General features: G+C 33.7%; 1 protein-coding gene across 1 annotated transcript; it reads left to right on the forward strand.

Moving 5' to 3' along the window:
• The first annotated feature begins 821 nt into the window (after positions 1 to 821).
• LOC129809618 (4-hydroxybutyrate coenzyme A transferase) lies at positions 822 to 19,164 on the forward strand. Its single transcript, XM_055859576.1, has 3 exons — positions 822 to 1,162; positions 12,468 to 13,265; positions 18,355 to 19,164. Exons 1-3 carry the CDS (start codon positions 994 to 996, stop codon positions 18,804 to 18,806), a joined length of 1,419 nt encoding a protein of 472 aa, XP_055715551.1. The 5' UTR covers positions 822 to 993; the 3' UTR covers positions 18,807 to 19,164.
• Positions 19,165 to 19,666: the final 502 nt, after the last annotated feature.

Genomic DNA, 19,666 nt, shown 5'->3' on the forward strand with positions numbered 1-19,666 from the left:
TATAATAGAAAGTGTATTTTTTCCCTAGTTTATAAAAGAAATTGTGAGAACCGCGTGTGAAAGGGATGGGGATAAAAGCCGTAAAATAGAATTTATTGCTCAAAGGAAAAATCTTCTATATAGGGAAGGAATTGATTTTTTGGGAAAAATGATGAAAAATAGCATTTTCCCCTGGGTGCTACACAAAATATGAATGAATTAATATTTAATGTGACAGATAGGGTAATTCAACGTGGAATTCAGTGGACAGTATACATTTTACAGTCAAAAAAAAACTTTCTTCAGTATATAGATTTTAAGAAAAGAAAAAAATAAAAGAAGAAATGGAAAGAATATTTTTAAGAAGTACCATCTTGTGCCAAAATATATTGGCGTATAATTTTTTTATTAATCTATGTTTCTTTGGAAATTGTAGATGAATAGAGAAGAAAATTTTCTTTTTCACCAATTGCTGCTTCAATAATTTTGGCACGAGACTGTACAGGAAAAAATCTCCAGACAAAAGATGTCTAGTCAGTGGAAATATTTAAAAGTATAAAGAATATCCCAAAAAATGCTATGAATTTAACATAGTTTTGTCGTCTTACTTTTTTTGTAAAAAAGATGAGAAGAAAAGAAAAACCAATGAAAATGTAACTGAAATAAATTTATTTGAGAGGATTCGTTTGTTTTTATTTTTTTGAATGATCTTAGTTGATGCACGGTTTACCTTCCAGTGGTCTCCACTAGATGGCGATAGATGCATAATGTCGTGTATTTGCTGAGTAAATAAAGGTGGAGGGAGTGAAATACATAATGGAATCGATGAGGGGAAAAGCAAGGTAAATAAGAAATCGATGAGGGGAAGAGTATAACGCGTTTTGAGTTTTGAGTCAGAAGTTTTCCAGCTCCTTCGGCAAAAACACCCACAAATCTTGTCTCATTCATCAGTTTTAATTCAATATTACGTGAAAAGTGTTGTGTTGTGACCCGAAAAAACACAGTGAGCAGACAATGGCATCGTTGACGAGTCGTTTGATGACGGGGGCCCCAAAATTGGCCCGTGTCGCCGCATCCCGAATTGCTAATTTCCACTCCTACAGCCCCGAACCATCGCAGCCCCTCAATCGAGAGCCCAAAATCTGCTCTTCAGCCCTCGAGGCAGTGCAGTGTGTCAAGTCAGGTGAGAATGGGACCATGGGAAGGGCAAGAAAATAGCTTAGAAAAGTGCGCTCCCATCCTCAAAGCGGTAGCCAGCCCCGAATGGTGGCCACGAAAAAAAGGAAGGAGGCAATTGAATATTCGATTATGCTATTACGTAACACAATTGGATACAAGTTTTTGCTCCCCAGCAAGAACTGGAGCCAACACAGACACTCGTTCTGAGCACAGCTCCATGGAATTTCAATGGGGAACTGCAAGTTCTGGGCAGGAAAAAAGTTACGACAATGAGATGTAGAATGTTCATTGAGAATCATAGTGACATATCGATAGAATAATTGTTTATCCGAGGGGTTTTTCAGAAAAATCGGCAAGTTCTTGGGCGTTCTGTAGAATCTTTGAAAAGTAGTTGAACATAATTTGGAAGAGATTATTCGAGATTAGGATTGGTAATCTTATCAGTGTAATGGCAGTTATTGGCAGTTAATCAACTTAAATAATAGTCACGGGGTAGGTACAGTGCCTATCATTATAACAAGAACATTTTGGATAATAATAGTACACTGCCCATCAAGCTCCTTTTCAGGACCGGAGCCCTGATTCCTTAGGAATCACACCTATTGTAATCCTCCAATTTTCTCAAAGTGCTCAGTTCGAGCTGAAATTCACAGAGTATATGTTTTGAACATCCCTGATGCCGAAAATCATAAGCCATCAATTTTGGGTCTGGCCGGCCGTCCGTAGTACGCACTCTGTTTTTATTTTTTGATTTTTGATTTATCAGCGTGTGTGACATTTTATTTATTTTAAAGTTTTAGCTGAGGTTCTTTACAATCAGCTTCTCTGGTCAAAGGTGAAATGCGACCTCATTAGATAAGGCTCATAATTTGCAAATACAGTAGACTCTCGCAAATTCGGCTCTTTTAAGATCGGGCTACTTTATAATTCGGTCAGCAGTTACATTTGAAAAAAGTTTGTTGACATTTTTCAATTTTGATTATGATTATCAAATGAATCAAATATGCTCAAATTTGGCATGGTTTGTCTTAGTTTTGATGTGATTTTGCATTATTAAGGGATTTTCATGCAATTTACGTTATATATGAGTGTGTAAACTCAATATCTATATGCACATGAATAAAAAATCGTTGCATTTCAAAAAGTTTGTCGCCCGAATTTCTGTCTAATTCAGCTGACATTTCGGTCCCATATGCCCGAATTTGAGAGAGTCTACTGTAGAATAACTAGCAAATTTCGGCATACTTGCATGTAAGCACCAAAGCCTTAAGTTTGATAGGTAATATTTGGGATTGGGAATCTTCGTTTTTTCCATTTTGTTTTTTACACTTTTGTTTTTCCCAGTTTGTCTTTGGAATCTTTGTCTTCGGTAATTTTTGTTTTTTTTGGAAATTTTGTCTTTGGAAATCTTGTCTTCCATATATTTTCCTTCCACGATTATCAGAAATTTTGTCTTTCACACATTTTGCACAAGTATATTTTATAACTTTCCAAAAATTTCCCTTTTCTCAGAAAATTTCCCTTTGCCCCAAAGGACGAAACTGAAAACTTCACAAAACACAAAATTTCCCTTTTCCCCAAAGAACGAAACTAATAACATTCCCAACACAGAAAATTTCCCTTTGTTCCAAAGTTCGAAACTAAAAGCTTCCCAACACAGAAAATTTCCCTTTGTCTCAAAAGACGAAATGGGATGAAACTAAAAATATTCCCAAGGCACAGAAAATTTCCCTTTGTTCTAAAGAACGAAACTGAAAACTTCCCAAAACACAGAAAATTTCCCGTTGCCCTGAAGTACGAAGCTAAAAACTTAAAAAAAAAGCCAATGTGATTTCATTATTTCATTTAATAAAATATACTTCTTTAAAATATATGAAAGACAAGATTTCCAAAGACAAAGTTTCCAAAAAACAAAAATAACCGAAGACAAAGATTCCAAAGACAAACTGGGAAAAACAAAAGTGTAAAAAACAAAATGGAAAAAACGAAGATTCCGCAAACCGTAATATTTCATTTAGTACAAATTGATTTTTTTGTTACTTCTTTTAAGGAGTGTTATTTGTAAACTTGTGGATACTCTATCGACTTTGGTTTTTCTAAAATAATTCTTAATACATTTTAAAATGAATATAAATATAAACATTGATTTGGGTAATATTTCGGCCAGCTTCATTCTCATAGTTCCTTATCCTTCCAGACTTCTTCCAATCTGCTTCACATCACCTCGTTCGTCGAAATGACATTTTATTTTATTTTTTTGAATTGTATAATCACTAGAGTATTCAAAAACTAAAAATTCATGGAAATTTGAGGAACGAAGTGGCCGAAATTGTAAGATTTCCAAAATTTGGTACTGTAATCTGCATTTTATTAATATTTTTACTCTGCGATTTTATGTTCTGGTTTATACCAAATTTTAACAAAATGAATTACTCAAAAATCTCCCGAAATTAATTAGATGTTGTATTGGCTGTGTAGATGTCAAGTAACGTTTGGCCCGTGTAATAAAACATAAAGAAGAGAAGAGATTTTGTACAATTAATCGGTTCATAAACGCATCAATCCGGTTCAGACTTATCACAAGGACGCTTTGACCGAATCTAAATATTTTATTTAATTATTTATTTAAGTTGATGTTCCGGGTTTTTATTGCCATTTTCCAGTGAGCATCCCATTTAAAATTAGCTGAAAACATATGTATTTTTAGCTGAATTCTGCTAGTCTGAAAACGACACTCGTGATGTACAGTACCATTTCCATATATTTGGTTAGCACTTTTTGTTCGATAACTGCTGACCAGTCGGCACATTTTTGCTGAACGACTAAGCAAAAATATGCTGAAAACGTCGCCTTTTTCAATTCAATTGGCAATTTTTTATTCGGTTTTACAATTGGGATGGGAAATATGTCCATTCAGACGCTTCAGTCATTTTGCACCGAGCGGGACTCGAACCGGGATTGTCAAGTGCTAGAATTAAAGAAAAACTTACGAACAATTAACAAAATAAAATAGCACAACACGTTTTCGTAATATTCAAAAGATGGTTTAAAGAAAAAAAAGAGAAATAATGCGAAATTGCGGTCCTGATGATAACAATGAAGCTAGGCTTACGGGAGGGTCGCCGGAACTTCCTGAGTCACTATCTCAAACCGTTTCGTGTATAGTTAAGGCTATTAAAGACGACCAGCTAAGATACTTGCGATTTCGATGAACTCAAAATTAAAATTTAGTAAATTTTCAAATAATCTAAACAATTAAATTAATTTGTTATGATACATTACGATTTAAGGTAAAGTACCCTTTATTCGACCGGTTCCTCTATTCGACCGGTAGATTTATTTATTCAATTTAATTATATTTGCTATAATATTTTGTGTATGATCTAACATTAATAGGTCAATTATTCTTTAAATAATACGAATCAGTGACAAATTCATAGAAATTGATGAAATTCACCATCAAATATTCAAAAATTGACCCACCGGTCGAATAGAGGAACCCGGTCGAGTAAGGGTACTTTACCTTACTTGTGTAGTTTTTTTTTGTGAAACTATGAAAAAAACTCAAGCTAAAAAGTAAGAACGCAAAATGTTAAATCAAAATTTGTACGACGATTAACAATTTTAAAAAGGAATCGAAACAAATAAAGTTCATCATACATTTTTATAAATAAACAATTTAAATTAACAATTTTGCGGTATATCAACAGCTGTTCAAATTGATATTTGAACACTTATAAATTCAAGCGTTGAACATCTTTCCAAAAATACATTTTGCAATTGTTTTTTTTTAATATAAGTTCTTGACATACAGTAGAGTCTCGCTATAGGCCATCGCTCTATAGTCCACAATTTAAATCACGACTTAAAATCAGTGTTTTGAAATCAACGGTCGATTTCAAAACACTGATTTTAAGTTAGGTTATGTTTTTTAGTATGCGACATGCATAATTATTTTAATATTTTTGGCAAACTTTATTAAGTAGTTGTGATAATTGTGATCCACAATGAAGAGAGCAAGGACAAGTACCACAATCGCAAAGAAAGTGGAAGCCGTCGAGCAATTTCAATACTAAAAATCGTTGATAATTTTAAAAAATTACATGGACTATAGTGCGACCCAAGTGTCAAATTTGAAACCAAATATGGACTATAGCGAGACTCTACTGTATATTCCATATTTTGAATCATAATTTGTTTAACAGCAATTGTAATTCACTCCGATAGTCTGGTATATTTGGTGTTGTCTGTACAAAGTTGGTTGAAAATTTGTTTGAAATTTTTTTCTAACACATTTTCTTCAAAATATCAACTTTAACTAAAACCATTTTGCAATATAATCCCTATTTTAGATTGAATAAATATCTCACTATACAATGATATTCGTAAAATTCATTTGGAAACTCGAACTTAACCTGATTTTAAAGCCTCTATTTAAACTTGATGTTACGATTCCAATAATCATAGCTCAATTTCCTACATTGCTTAGCATGAAGATTCCAATAGCTCAAACAAATATTTACATTTGAAAATCTTCCTAAACGCGTCTAATTTGTTATTTACATGCACGACCAGGAAAAAATTATTATTAATAAATAAACAGATTTGCCGCTGTAAGTTCCAATGAGCGTTCAATCAAGATAATCGTCAAATGATGCGAATCAAAACGTGAGTAGCACAGTTGCGACAAAAATAGTTAATGCACAAAGTCTAATCCGGGAAACAGCGTCGTCGTAAACTCACAACAAAATTGATAAAGTTGATCAACACCAAGTCCTGTAACTTCAATCATTTTGAAAAGAAAAAAAAAGTCCAGAGCTGTGAATTTTCAAAGAGGAACTCTGGACTTTTGATAATGAAAAATATCGCAACGACGACGACACGATACAGAAATAAATAGGAGAGTTACAATTTGGACCTGGGTCTTTGCTTGGTCATGTTTTTAGCGCTGGAAAGTATTCAGTAATTCTCACCGGCAAGTCCAAGGTCTCGAGACATTTTTTGGTCCGGTGTTAGTGTCTCTTTTATTATTATATATAAATTTTACCTTGACAGACTTGCGCAGAGAACATTTGTACACACGTAATATTTCTAGCTTTGCAATAATATTCCAATGATAGAGGATTCCCTTGTGTCCAATTTTCTGACTTTCGAGTTTTACTGTGATTTTATTTATTCAAGAGTTAATTTCAATTCAACGCATGGGGTCATTCTGAAGCCTGAACCCTTCGTCCACGTACTCTGTAAAAACGTTGTAAAAAGGGGTATAAAGAAGAAAACAAAAGAGAAATGCTTCAAAGTGGAAATCAAAACAAAGTTACAGCTGATTAAAATGCTGCGTTCTTGAACCTCTTCCAATTAAAGTGAAACTTTATCAATGAAACAAACAGACTTTTGCTTCAAATAAAAAAAAATGCAAAGGAAAATGCATAATGCAACCAAAAAGTGCATTTTAAATTTACCAGACTCCGAACGGTTTTATGAGAAAATTGCAAGACTAAAAGGAATGTCAATTTAAAAAATAATTAGCGAGTTATAAGCATTTTAAAGTGTTAAAGTGGCGAAAAAAAATCACACTTGTTTTGTTAATTAAAACAATTTCGTGTCTCGGAAATCTCAAGTAAACTGCCGCAATCTAGTTTAAGTCATGCCTCGGAAGTTTTCTTTCTGGATTTCTGAATTGTAAAAATAGAGGGAAGAACCTATGACAGATGATTTTGAGTGGGAAAGTGATGAGGAATTGTTGCTTTGGATGAGTTAATTGGCGTCTGACCTTAATCTTGTCATGTTAGAACTGTGACATTCTTTTTTTGTGCTTCTTTCTCATTTGTTACAAATTGGTTGATGAAATTGCGCTACGGGTTTATCAATTTACTGGAAGAGAACAAAGTTCTGATTATTATTTTTCATATTATTCATACATTGTATTTTCAAGACGATATCGTCACGAAATATTGCAATCAGTTGTCTATGAAGGTTTTTCACTATCATATTTATTCTCAGTGTATACAAGTTATCGTTATTTTGATGTGGTGACGTTGGTACAATAAACAATACAATTTTATAGACTTTTATTCTGGAATGTTTAAGTGAACTTGCTGCTGCGCAAAGATTGTTTCAGAATATGGAATATATGACACGAATTTGTGTTTGAACATTTGGAAATTTTTTTGTACAATAATTTAGTAATTAAATTAAAAAAGAAAAGAACTTGAAACTATTAAAAAATAAATGGCAAAGCGTCCCATACTTTGTGGATTGCTCGAGCTAGTGACTTAGATGCTATACCTGAAAAGTACTTTCGCATTATTTGTCGTTCACCGTGTTGAACGGTTTTACAAATCATTCAAGAATATCGCCCAAGATAACTTAGAAATAATACAATTGATTTTCAAACAAAAGTTTCTTATCGCTTCATAACCGATTGAACCGGTTTAGACTCGTCAGAAATTCCAAGACCTTTCCATAGAGTCTAAATATGACCCTCTTCGGATAAAAACCTTCATGCAATATCTATAAATGTTTTAACTTGAGATACGAGATATCGTGTTACAGTTGGCAAGAGCGTCAGTTCTTTGGCGGAAACGCGATTCTCTCGTAATTATGTGTTCTAGTCCAATTCAGTGTAAATAACTGAATATCTGGAATAGGAAGTTCTTACTACAGATACGCCGTTTTGCCTAATAAAATTCAAAATTATATTAAAAGGAGGCGCTCCGTAATCTACGATTATTATTAATCGTATCGGAATACTTTATTACAATGTAATCATGTTATATTACTGTTGTATTCCGTGATGGAAGAATCCACTAAATCCATATGTAGACTGCCCAGGAGCACCTTTCCCGCAGTGTGAATGCTTCTTCCATGCTCCCAGAGTTTTTTGGACAGAGGCGGTGCATTTATATTACGTTTTATCACTGTGAAAATGTCTTTTCCTAACATTCAGTTGCTTGCACCGGGCGGGACTCGAACTCACAACTTTGCGAGTCGAGTTAGAGATCTCGTCAGCCCAAAACCCAACGATCTTGCCTATTGCGCCAATGAGATCCCATAATCTACAATGAACTTAGCTGATTCTTCAAATTTAGGAACATTGGAAATCAAAAAAGTTCTAACACAAATATTTTAAAAAAAAAGCTCAATTTTAGAGCCTGAAACTAAAATAGAAAGGATAACGATAGCAGCTATCAGAACAATCAAGTTCGAAGAAAATACAGAGTCCAAATAAAGTGTTGAAAGAGTGTGTGAAAGTGGAGAGGAGGAATGATCAACCGGAATCAAAATCGAAGAAAAGTAGAAGGAAGTTGTTCCTTCCTAGAAAGAGTTGGTTACTCCTATAGATAAACATTTGGTTTGAGTTGCAAAAAGGAGATCGAGAATGGGTAGATCAGGAAAGATATAAAGTTATTTGAAAAAAGGAATAGGGAAAAGGGCATTGAAAAGGTGGAGGAATGAGGGGGATAAATAATGTATTTTTTATAATGCAGGGTTAGACGATTTAAGATTAAGACCTGTATTGGTCTTAAATCGCTGTAGGGATTGTATGTAAAAGGGATATTCTAAGCGAAGATGGGAGATGTGTAGATTATTTGAGAAGATTGGAAGCAGCTTAAAAATATCAAGGTTGACAATATGTGAACTTTGTATTTTATAAGATCCAAAATGAACGCTAATGGTGTCTACACACTAGAAGCAATTTTCGTCAAAAATTTCCTCTTTAAAAAAATTCTGACGTTTCTGCCTACAAGGATAGGGGATATTTTCTTTAAAAAGGCATTTTTTAAAGAAATTTCTACTAGTGTGTAGACACCTTAATAAAGAATTATTATTACGAAAATTGTCGATTGGATCAGCAACTGTTCAAACTGCATTTTCTTTGTGTCTGCATTTGTAGTAAGTGATTCATCGCTGTGCGGGGCGTTTGTAAGCAAATGCAGTTAGGACAGTTGCTGATCCAACCGACGATATCTCGTTATGATAACCAAATAACTCGAGCAACCTTTGTTACTGAATAGCTTTACTGAAAAAATATTTGCATTGCGAAATTAACCCATCCCTTACCATGGTATTACACATCATACGCAAATTGAGTGATTTTAGATGATTTATTCCTGGGCAATTCTTATCTGAATTGCTGTCGGCAATGGATTTTTAGTAAATTTCGACCACTCAGAATATAATACGACTAACTCGCGAATGGCCAACTTTACAGGAGAGTGATTTAAAGCTGAGATTTTACATGCTGATCATAGGATTTTTAAGTATTGGAACCGATATAACTTTGGGAATAATTAACTTTTCGGTATAATATTCACAGGGAAGGTAGAGGGTGTCACGGAGTACCCGAAAAGCGAAAAAAACGAATTTTGCAAAAAATCGAGTTAGTCGCATTATATTCTGAGTGGTCGATTTAGTCCCTCAGTTAGTTGGGAAAAATAGTCCGACAGAGATGAAAATTCATTTTGTTATTGTTTTTTTTTTGGTTCGCGGAAAGTAAGAAACTAATTAAAAAATGTGAACATTCTATCTCAAGTATTTCTAGTATATTAACTCTTTAACGAAGAGACACTTTTTACGGACCGAAAATCAACAATAAAAATTTAACCAATAAACAAAATCAATGAAACGTCTTATATCTGACTTTAGAAAATCCAACAGAGTCTGATTCAGGATTCGGTGCATTTTTTACCTCTACGAGCGATAGGAACAAAAAAAGCCTAAAAATTTCAGTAATTTTTCTGACTATACCAATAAATAATAATAATTTTCAGTCTAATGCCCAACGCACAATAACTTTTGTTTTGTAAACATGTTTTTGATATTTCAGTAAAAGTGAGTGAGATATAAATCTAGTCATCTCGCTCACCCTCATAGGAAATTCTGAAAACATGTTTACAAACAAAAATTATTGTGCGTTGGGTATAATGAAAAAGATTATGTATGAGTATTGTAGTTTCTTTTTCCAAACCAGTTTTGTTTAAAAAAATTGGAAGTATAAAAAATAATTAAAATAATTTGTCAGAGAATTTAAAAATTCGTCATTTTTGAGCTTAAAAATTTACTATAATAGCAAATAGCTATAAAATTGCAAAAAATATCCTAGATTCATTCAACCTTGTACTTTGCAATTAGGTACAAACATGAGAAAGAAATAACTTTAGGTACTCAGGAAAAATTATTTTCTTTATGGGACACCGGTGTTTCAATAGTTCTTAAAAGGTTAACTGAATGGGTTAATGGAAACAGTTCAATTATCTAGAATTCTTTGACCCTAGCAATCCGTTTTCCCCGCGTGAGAGCACTATTCTATTCTATCCTAGTAGCGCTGGCAATTGTTTCAATTTTTAATTTCTAAGTTTTCGGTCAAAAGAGTGAGGTCAAGTTGGATGAAACATTGCAAAAATTGTTCTAAACTCTCTGTTATTTATTTTATTGAGGTTTCATAAGATGAAATATTTCATGAATAGCTCGAACATTTGATTCATTCGACACTCACCGGGTATTATAATCCCGTAATCGGTTTCTTGGATTTTTTTTTTAAGATTTTGAGAACTTTCTAAAAAAATTCAAACGTAACTAAATCGGTTGAAAAAAAAACAACCTAAGCGATTGATTTTACTAAAGTTACTCAACAATATGGTTCTTTCTTTAAATTCGAGCAGTAAAATATTAGCTTAATTAGAGAGGATGTTTAGTTGCTGTGTAAACTTATCCATACACTGAGAATTGTACAAAATCAAATAAAGTCAGTTATCCATGCACAGAAAAAAGCATTTCGCAAACTTGTTCGTAAATCGTCGGTTGCGTCTACCTCTGTCGTATCTGCATTTGTTTTGTATCTGCATTCGATGCAAGCTACTATACAGACGACCCCTCTTGCGTGAAATGCTGACACAAAAGAAATGCAGATACGATAGAGGTAGACGCAACCGACGAAATGTTTGTGAATTCCTACTGAGGATTTGGAAATTGCTCGGAAATCGTATAGCTCATTAAAAAGCTACTAGAAGTTTGTATTATTATCACAAACATTGTTCATAATATAGTCACTTGACGAGTATTTATTGTTCTTTTACAAACATTTGCTTGTACTTTTTTTGTTTGTCTGACAAAACCGTTTGACTAAGACAGCGGTGGACGCAAACATTGTTTTCTCACAAATTTTTATATTTCTACACGTTTTATACATATATTTTTTGCTTTGAAAAGCACTTACTCAGAGAAGCATTACATATCAATAAAATTGAATTGAATAAAAAATTAAATGAAAATAAATGAAAAATTACAACATTTTACGAACATTTTTTGTGTGTTTACAAACATTTACGAACAAATGTTTGTAAAAGTACAAAACAGGCTTAGCAAATGATTATCTTACGAACAATGTTTGTGAAAAATGTACAAAATTTTACGAACTTGTTTGCGGCTTATACAATTTACGAGCATTTCGTAAGTCCCTAATACGAAATTCACAAACTTTTACGATTTTTTTTCTGTTTGGTAGGTATGGTATTTGAATTGAAAAAAAAATATCAAGTACAAAAGCACTTTTTGAAACAATTTTAGAATGTGACCTAAATGCTGTCACAAGGTTTTCTTGATTGTAAGAACTATTTTAAGATAATTTCACTGTGAAATGGAACATTTTAATCTTATCAAAAACATAGATAATACCTATTGGAATAAAAAAAATTACTTTCTTATCTTTAGAGATAGTAACTTTCATTGAATGAACCAATAAAATGTTGTTTGATAAGGAAAAATGTGAATAGATAAAGTGAGAAAAGCAATAATTTTATGAATTAATAAACCCCTCTTATTAACAAGTATGCAAAATATAGCCTAAGGGGCCAAAAATACGAGAAGAGATACTCCGAGGAAAAAAAAGAACGCGTCAAAATATAACCTTTTCATTGACTTAAACACACTATAAATCAGAAATTAGAGCAAATGTTTTGCCCCGAAGGCATTCTTTTAAATTCATGCTGAATCATGGGGAGTTTTTTTTTGTATCTATTGCTCATGTGCGTTGAACTCTTGAAGATGTTCGCAACAAGAGAATTTGACCAATTGAGTTACGCAATGGTTGTGATGGAGATATTATTATCAATTAGAGAAACGCGAAAAAGAAGAGGCATTAGAATCTGTTAAGTGAGAGTGAAGATAAGATAAAATGTACGAGGAGACGCGGTGGTTGGAAACGTTGTGAACATTATATAGTGGTTATTGTTGAATTAACTTTAGGCTGTTTTTTTTTGCGATAAGAGATTATTGCAATTGGGGCTAATTTAGCGCATCTCTTGCAGATAGCGTGGTGTTTGTTCAGGGTGCCGCTGCGACGCCCCTTGAACTTGTGGGGGCACTCACGGAGCATGGAGTTAAGAATAATTTGAAGAATATTGAGGTATGCCATATGCATACTGAAGGTCCGGCTCTGTACTGCAATCCAGAGCATTCGCACATCTTTCGGTCCAAATCCTTCTTCATGGGTGGCAATGTGAGGAAGGCTGTGGCTGAGGGTAGAGGAGACTCTGTGCCAATTTTCCTCCATGAAATCCCATATTTGTTCCACCGGAAAATTGTTCAGCCCGATGTGGCATTGATTCATGTGTCACCACCTGATCAGCATGGATACTGCTCCCTGGGCACCAGTGTGGATTGTGTTCGAGCTGCTTTGGTTCATTCTAAAGTCATTGTGGCTCAGGTTAATCCCAAAATGCCACGTACATTTGGTGATGCCATCATTCATCAATCCCACTTTGACTATCTCGTTAATATTGATACACCCCTGCCACAGCACGGTGGCAAAGGATCCAGTGAAGTAGAGACAAAGATTGGGCAATTGATTGCTGAGAATCTCGTGGATGATGGAGCAACTCTGCAAATGGGAATTGGAAATATTCCCGATGCTGTCTTGAGTGCTTTGCACAATCATAAGGATTTGGGTATTCATTCGGAGATGTTTGCCGATGGCGTGGTAGATCTTGTGAAAAATGGATGTGTTACCAATAATAAGAAAGTTATTCACAAGGGAAGGATTGTCGGATCATTCTTGATTGGGACTCAAAAACTGTATGACTTTGTGGACAACAATCCATTTATTGGTAAGTAATTTTTTTATTGAACCTTTTTTTATATTTTTTTAGCCCCAAGAAAATTATTGAACCTGTCGGAGTGTTTGCAAATTAAATTGGATATTGAATTTTCGGGATAAAGAATCGAGTTGAGTAAAGGGAACTTGAATTCGATGTTTGAATTGAATTCAAATTAGGGAAAGTGTGCCAAATTCCGGCCAGCTTGCAATTTCGGCCAAATTTTTTGTTCCTCGAATTTCCATGAACTTTTAGATTTTACGTACTCTAGAGATTATACAATGCAAAAAATAACAAAAAATGTAGCTTCGACAAACGAGATGACGTGAAAAAGATATTGGAAGAAATCCGGAAGGGCAAGAAACTATGAGAATGAAGGTGGCTGAAATAGGGCACCAAAGCTATGTCTACATTTTTATTCATTTTAAATTGTATTAAGAACATTAAGAATGATTATAGAGTAAACAAAGACGGTAAACTCTTTACAAGGCTCCAAGTAACACTCTTACAAAAGAAAGAATAAAAAAATCAATTTGTATTTAAAATATTACATTTCAAACTTGAGACTTTGACGCTTACATGCAACTATGCCGAAATTTGGCACACTTACCTTATTTGAAGTGATTTTCTTACCTCACAATAAAATTTTTACACTCATCCCGAGAGTTACAACCACTCCTGGGATTACTAAGTTGCCTTGAAAGGATAGAAAATTTACAGTCGAGTTCCTCAAATTTGAAGTCCTCAAATTTGAACGACGGTTGAGTTCAAAACGTAAAATTTAAGGTTATGTGAAGAAAGTTTTGCGTGCAGTCTGAATTAGAACTATTTTTCTCTGGGTGTTTCTTCAATATTGTCGTATTATATTAACTTTCTCAACAAATTCAATTTCTTTAACAATAAATTACATTGATATATTCTCTAAAATTATCTTTCTTAAATTTGGGAAAGTGCATTTCACATGAATTCCGTTACGTTTTTGAAAATATTGTTCAAATTTGAGGGAGTGAGAAATGTCATCTATACCCCCCAAATGTTAAAATTTGAGGAACTCTACTGTAGTTTTAGCGGTAGCGTCGTTGTGGGCGAAATAAAAGTAGGAGGGTGAACGGGAAAAATTATTTGTTTTCAGTTGTCAATGAATGGATTTTGTGCCACTGGCATTTATTTTATAAAATTCTACTAGGGTAAGTGTACCAAATTTCGGCCAGCTTGCAATTTCGGCCACTTTTGTTCCTCAAATTTCCATGAATTTTTAGTTTTTGTATAAGGTAAAGTACCCTTACTCGACCGGGTTCCTCTATTCGACCGGTGGGTCAATTTTTGAATATTTGATGGTGAATTTCATCAATTTCTATGAATTTGTCACTGATTCGTATTATTTAAAGAATAATTGACCTATTAATGTTAGATCATACACAAAATATTAGATGAGATCATATATTCTGTCAGTAGAAGAGGTAAAAAGTTTGGAGTGGTATATCTCAGCTCCTGATGAACATAATTGGATGAGTGAACTATTGTTGGAAAGCTTGGTTCATTAGCTTTCAGAATCTGGTATATGTAATTGGCTATGGGTAAATCATGGTCATCCAGAACCATTTATGTCGAAGAAGACACTTTTTGCAGCGTCATTTTTGACCATCTACTGCTGGGACCAGGAGTGACCCACAATTCTCGCACTTGGACTGTTCGTTAGAGGAACTCAAAGGGTATAATTTGCGGAAGAAACTTTTTTGTTGGACATCTTACTTTTTTTTATTCATCGACTTTTGCAAGAATTTTAACATTTTACACGCAAGGAAAAAATTACAAAAATCCTAAAAGAGTGGTTTCTGGAGGGGAAGGATAGACGTGGGGATGAAATTGATATGATATTTGGATTCCTTGGATCAACTTATGGGGGAGTACTTAGAACATTCCAAGTCGATATCTTCATTAGTTTGTCCAGAAAATGAGATAGAAGGATTTCTGTCATTTTTTTCTATGCGTATAAAATGTTAAAATTCTTGCAAAAGTCGATGAATAAAAAAAAGTAAGACGTCCAAAAAAAAAGTTTCTTCCACAAATTATACCCTTTGAGTTCCTCTAACGAACAGTCCAAGTGCGAGAATTGTGGGTCACTCCTGGTCCCAGCAATAGATGGTCAAAAATGACGCTGCAAAAAGTGTCTTCTTCGACATAAATGGTTCTGGATGACCATGATTTACCTATAGCCAATTACATATACCATATTCTGAAATCTAATGAACCAAGCTTTCCAACAATAGTTCACTCATCCAATTATGTTCATCAGGAGCTGAGATATACCACTCCAAACTTTTTACCTCTTCTACTGACAGAATATATGATCTCATCTAATATTATAGCAAATATAATTAAATTGAATAAATAAATCTACCGGTCGAATAGAGGAACCGGTCGAATAAAGGGTACTTTACCTTACTTCAGAGATATGGAATGCAAGAAAACAACAAAAAAATCGTTTCGACAAACGAGATAATTTGTAAATGACTTTAAAAGAATTCCGGAAGAGCAAGGAACTAGGAAATCAATTATGCAATATTCAATTATTTTGTAATAATTTTTTTTAAGTTACTTATAAAGATATTATTTCAGTTATTAACTTTTATTATATCTAAAAACACTTTATAAAACAGTAAAAATTATTAAACTCCTACAATTGTCAAAAAAAGTAAAAGAACTACCCTAGATTTTCTAAATTTCAAAAGAAAAAGTCAAAATGTGTGAAATAGTAAAGATTTTCTCAAATTGGCTAAGTGCTCGATTTTCGTTTGAACCTCAATATCGAGGTTAAAAAACAATCTGAGAATAAAGTTGTACATGGACGAAAATGTAGCTAATAAAATTCTCTATCAAACGCATAAAACAGATTGTTGGGAACAGTCCTAGTTTTCGAGATATTTTTGATTAAACTTGCTAAAAAGTTCGATTTTTTCCATGTTTTCTGACATATTTGAGACTACAGCGCCCCTGGTGTCAGTTGTACGAACTTCATCTGTTCAGAGGATTTATCGGGCATGTAAAGGAGACCAAATGTTCCCATATTAAGAAATAAATCGGTTCAGCAGATTCGGAGATATAGGCACCCTAGTATCAAAAAATGGCAAAAACTGTTTTGCCTAGATTCCAGACGCAAAAACAAAATGAAATCAAAACCATAAGTATTTTCGTAAATCATTTGACCCTAGCAATAGAAAAAATAGCATGAGAACCCAGGGACAAAAAATTTAAAATTGTTGGTGTAATGAACGACAATTAAAGTCTTTACATCTAAGCAGATCTACAAGATGGCGTGATCATCATCTTGATTTGACATTTTTGTCCGCCATTTTGAATAACTGTGAAAACCTGAAATTCACACAATAAGGCTGCAATTTTAGTATGTTGCAGACTTTTTCAGAACATTTCTATGTTTTGGTCTAGGTCAAGAAATTACCTAGATATAGAAGCTCAAAGTTTAAATTTTTGAATTATTCATATTTTGGCGGCCTATTTTTTTTTAAATTTCGAATATTTGGAGACTAAACGAAATATCTCAATAAGCATTAAAAATAGTTCAGACTTTAACTTTATTATTCATTTTTTACTCTTGCATAATTTGAAAAGAAAAATAAACGAAAAATTTATATATTTATTATTTTATTTTTTAATCTTTGCAACAACAGTTTTTCATATCCTCAAATAATATTCTATTATAAGCAAAAACATTACCTTTCTTATTCTCTGTTTTTTAGACCGCATCATCACAGTTCAGTATTAATGAGTGTTATTATTTTTGACTTGGAGCTCCTGTATCCAGGCAATCCCTTAACTTAGGCCAGTTTATATTGATGTTTTGAAAAGGTCTTGACATCAGCTAAAACATACTAAATCGGGTGAGATTTTTGTTTTGACAATGATTCAAAATGACGAACAGAAACAGAAACGTCAAATCAAGATAATGACGACTACGCCATCTTGTAGATCTCAAACATTTTATCTCAAGTTCCTATTAATTGAATGATTTTTATTCAAATAGTTTTCTAGCTATCGAAACTATGCCTCAAAAGTACTTTTGCGACATTTACCGTTTACCGCTTCACAACCGATTCATTAATTACTCAAAAGGTCGCCCAAAATCGCTTAGGAGTAATACAATTGATTTTCTGAAATAAAAAATTACTTATAAGTTGTGAATCGGTTCATTGGCGATTCAGAACCGATTGGAACTAATTCAGACTTGTCAGGAATTCCAAGACCTTTCTAGTGAGCCCAAACATTACCCCATTCGATTAATAAATGCGCTGTCTAAAGCCCTTATAACATTTGAATTTGAAAATCCGTTATTAGGAAATGAACTACGATATTTTCATATATGGACTAAATGTCGGCCTAGGTAACCTTTAGAACATCGTTAAATGAAAAATATGTAAATATATACAATAGATTCTCTCTCAATTTGGGGCAAAATTTCATCCGAATTATTGAATGATTTGGGCGTCAAAGTCATTGTAAATTCCAGAAAAAGTGCTCAATTATTAAGAATCACGATAATGACCAGTGCACAATAACTTTTGTTTGTAAATATGTTATAAAATTTCCTATGAGAGTGAACGAGATGACTAGATCTAGATCTCACTCACTCTCATTAAAATGTCAAAAATATGCTTACAAAACAAAAGATATTGTGCGTTGGGCATAAAATAAGAGGAACTACGGCGAATTTGAACAAATTTGTTTCAAAGTCAAGCGTGTAAATTGTCAACAAAATTTTTCGCCCGATTCAAAAAGAACCGATTGAGCGAGAGTCTACTGTACAAAGGGAGGGGGGTATCCGAAGACCGGAAGTCGACATATCTTACCGTTTGCACTCCAGCCCGGTGATAGTTAAGTTGAAAAAGCGGATTATACCGCTCTTTCTTTGAGTTTGAACAGTTAAAATTAAAATACATGTTGAATTACCACATATCATAAATGATGGCCTTATAATTAGTCCTTGAAGCTTTTAAGCCCCGCCTACATATATCACAATTGCAATTGATATTTTTAGGATAATTTTGCTCTTCAGAAACAACATCATATGAAATTTGTTTTGCAGAAATGTTGGAGATCAATTACGTAAACAAAGTGGGAGTGATCTCGCAGAATCCCAAGATGACAGCCATCAATTCAGCCATCGAGGTGGATCTGACGGGTCAGGTGTGCTCGGATTCAATTGGTACACGAATGTATTCAGGCTTTGGAGGTCAAGTTGACTTTATCCGTGGAGCTGCTGAGGGTTTTGATGGCAAGGGTAAGCCAATCATTGCCCTGCCGTCGACCACTAATAAGGGCGAGAGTAAGATCTCAGCCGTAACGAAGCCAGGAGCTGGAATTGTGACCACGAGAGCTCATGTTCATTACGTGGTAACTGAGTACGGAATTGCCCATTTGTTCGGAAAGAGTCTCAGGCAGAGAGCTTATGCGCTCATCCAGATTGCCCATCCGAAACATCGTGAAGCCCTCGAGAAGGCCGCCTTCGAACGTCTCAAGACGATGCCTGTATCGTAGAGTGTCTCATCAAAAAGCCTTTTTTTTTACCATCATACCGTTTTCCTTATTTACTTTTGTTTTTTTAAAAGGCATATGCAAAGTGATTCTTTTTTTCAATTTTACAATGCGATATTCTAAATATCCCAACAAATTTTTAAATTTTTGCAGATAATAATACAATTTTATAGTAATGAAAAAGAAAACGTTAATACACAAGCTGCCTACCGCCATAGTAAGAACAATTAATAGGTATAAATAGGAAAAAAAAAAATAAAGTCATAAAAAAGAGAAATGTAATAACGAAAAAAATCATTGGACATTTGGAATAATTGATTTATCTGAGATAAAATTCTGTAATATTATTTTTATTTTAAAATTTTGTTTTATTTCAAGAATCCTACTGGAAGTATTGTGTGGGAGTGTAATTGTTATGAATTAGAATTAGAGTGCATGGCAAAAAAAGATTGAAACACTCAACTATTATTGGGGTTATTCGGTGCTTGTTTCCAGCTCAAATATTGAACTTTTTATTAATTTTTGAGCACTTACTGATTTTTTATTAGCCATTTGACTTGACTAGAACATGTTTCAGTTGGTTCAATTATTTTTTATGAGTTCAAGTAGGCTTTGTCCTAAACAAATTTTTAGGTCACGTCGGTCACGTCGGTCACGTCCCTTCAAAATATCGATTATACGATCCCATTCAGGGTTTCTGCCGTTTACCTGAGGAGATCGGTCGTAAGTCGGCAGCAGCCGCAACCAAGCATTAATTGAGGAGAAATATATTAAATTGATTTGAATATCGAGTCTTTGGGTTTTTGAAAATTGAATTTGAAAAGAAAGAAAGGAATAAGCAAAAGGAAATATCGCCAAGGTTT

The sequence above is a fragment of the Phlebotomus papatasi genome, chromosome 1 (assembly GCF_024763615.1).
Source record: "Phlebotomus papatasi isolate M1 chromosome 1, Ppap_2.1, whole genome shotgun sequence".
In the NCBI taxonomy this organism is placed as follows: Eukaryota; Metazoa; Arthropoda; class Insecta; order Diptera; family Psychodidae; genus Phlebotomus; species Phlebotomus papatasi.

What these genes read in the sequence shown, in the direction of transcription:
- LOC129809618 (XM_055859576.1), top strand. Translation starts at nt 994, where the DNA reads ATGGCATCGTTGACGAGTCGTTTGATGACGGGGGCCCCAAAATTGGCC. An exon ending in AGTGCAGTGTGTCAAGTCAG is followed by an intron (nt 1,163 to 12,467) that starts GTGAGAATGGGA and finishes CATCTCTTGCAG; the next exon opens with ATAGCGTGGTGTTTGTTCAG. An exon ending in GGACAACAATCCATTTATTG is followed by an intron (nt 13,266 to 18,354) that starts GTAAGTAATTTT and finishes TTTGTTTTGCAG; the next exon opens with AAATGTTGGAGATCAATTAC.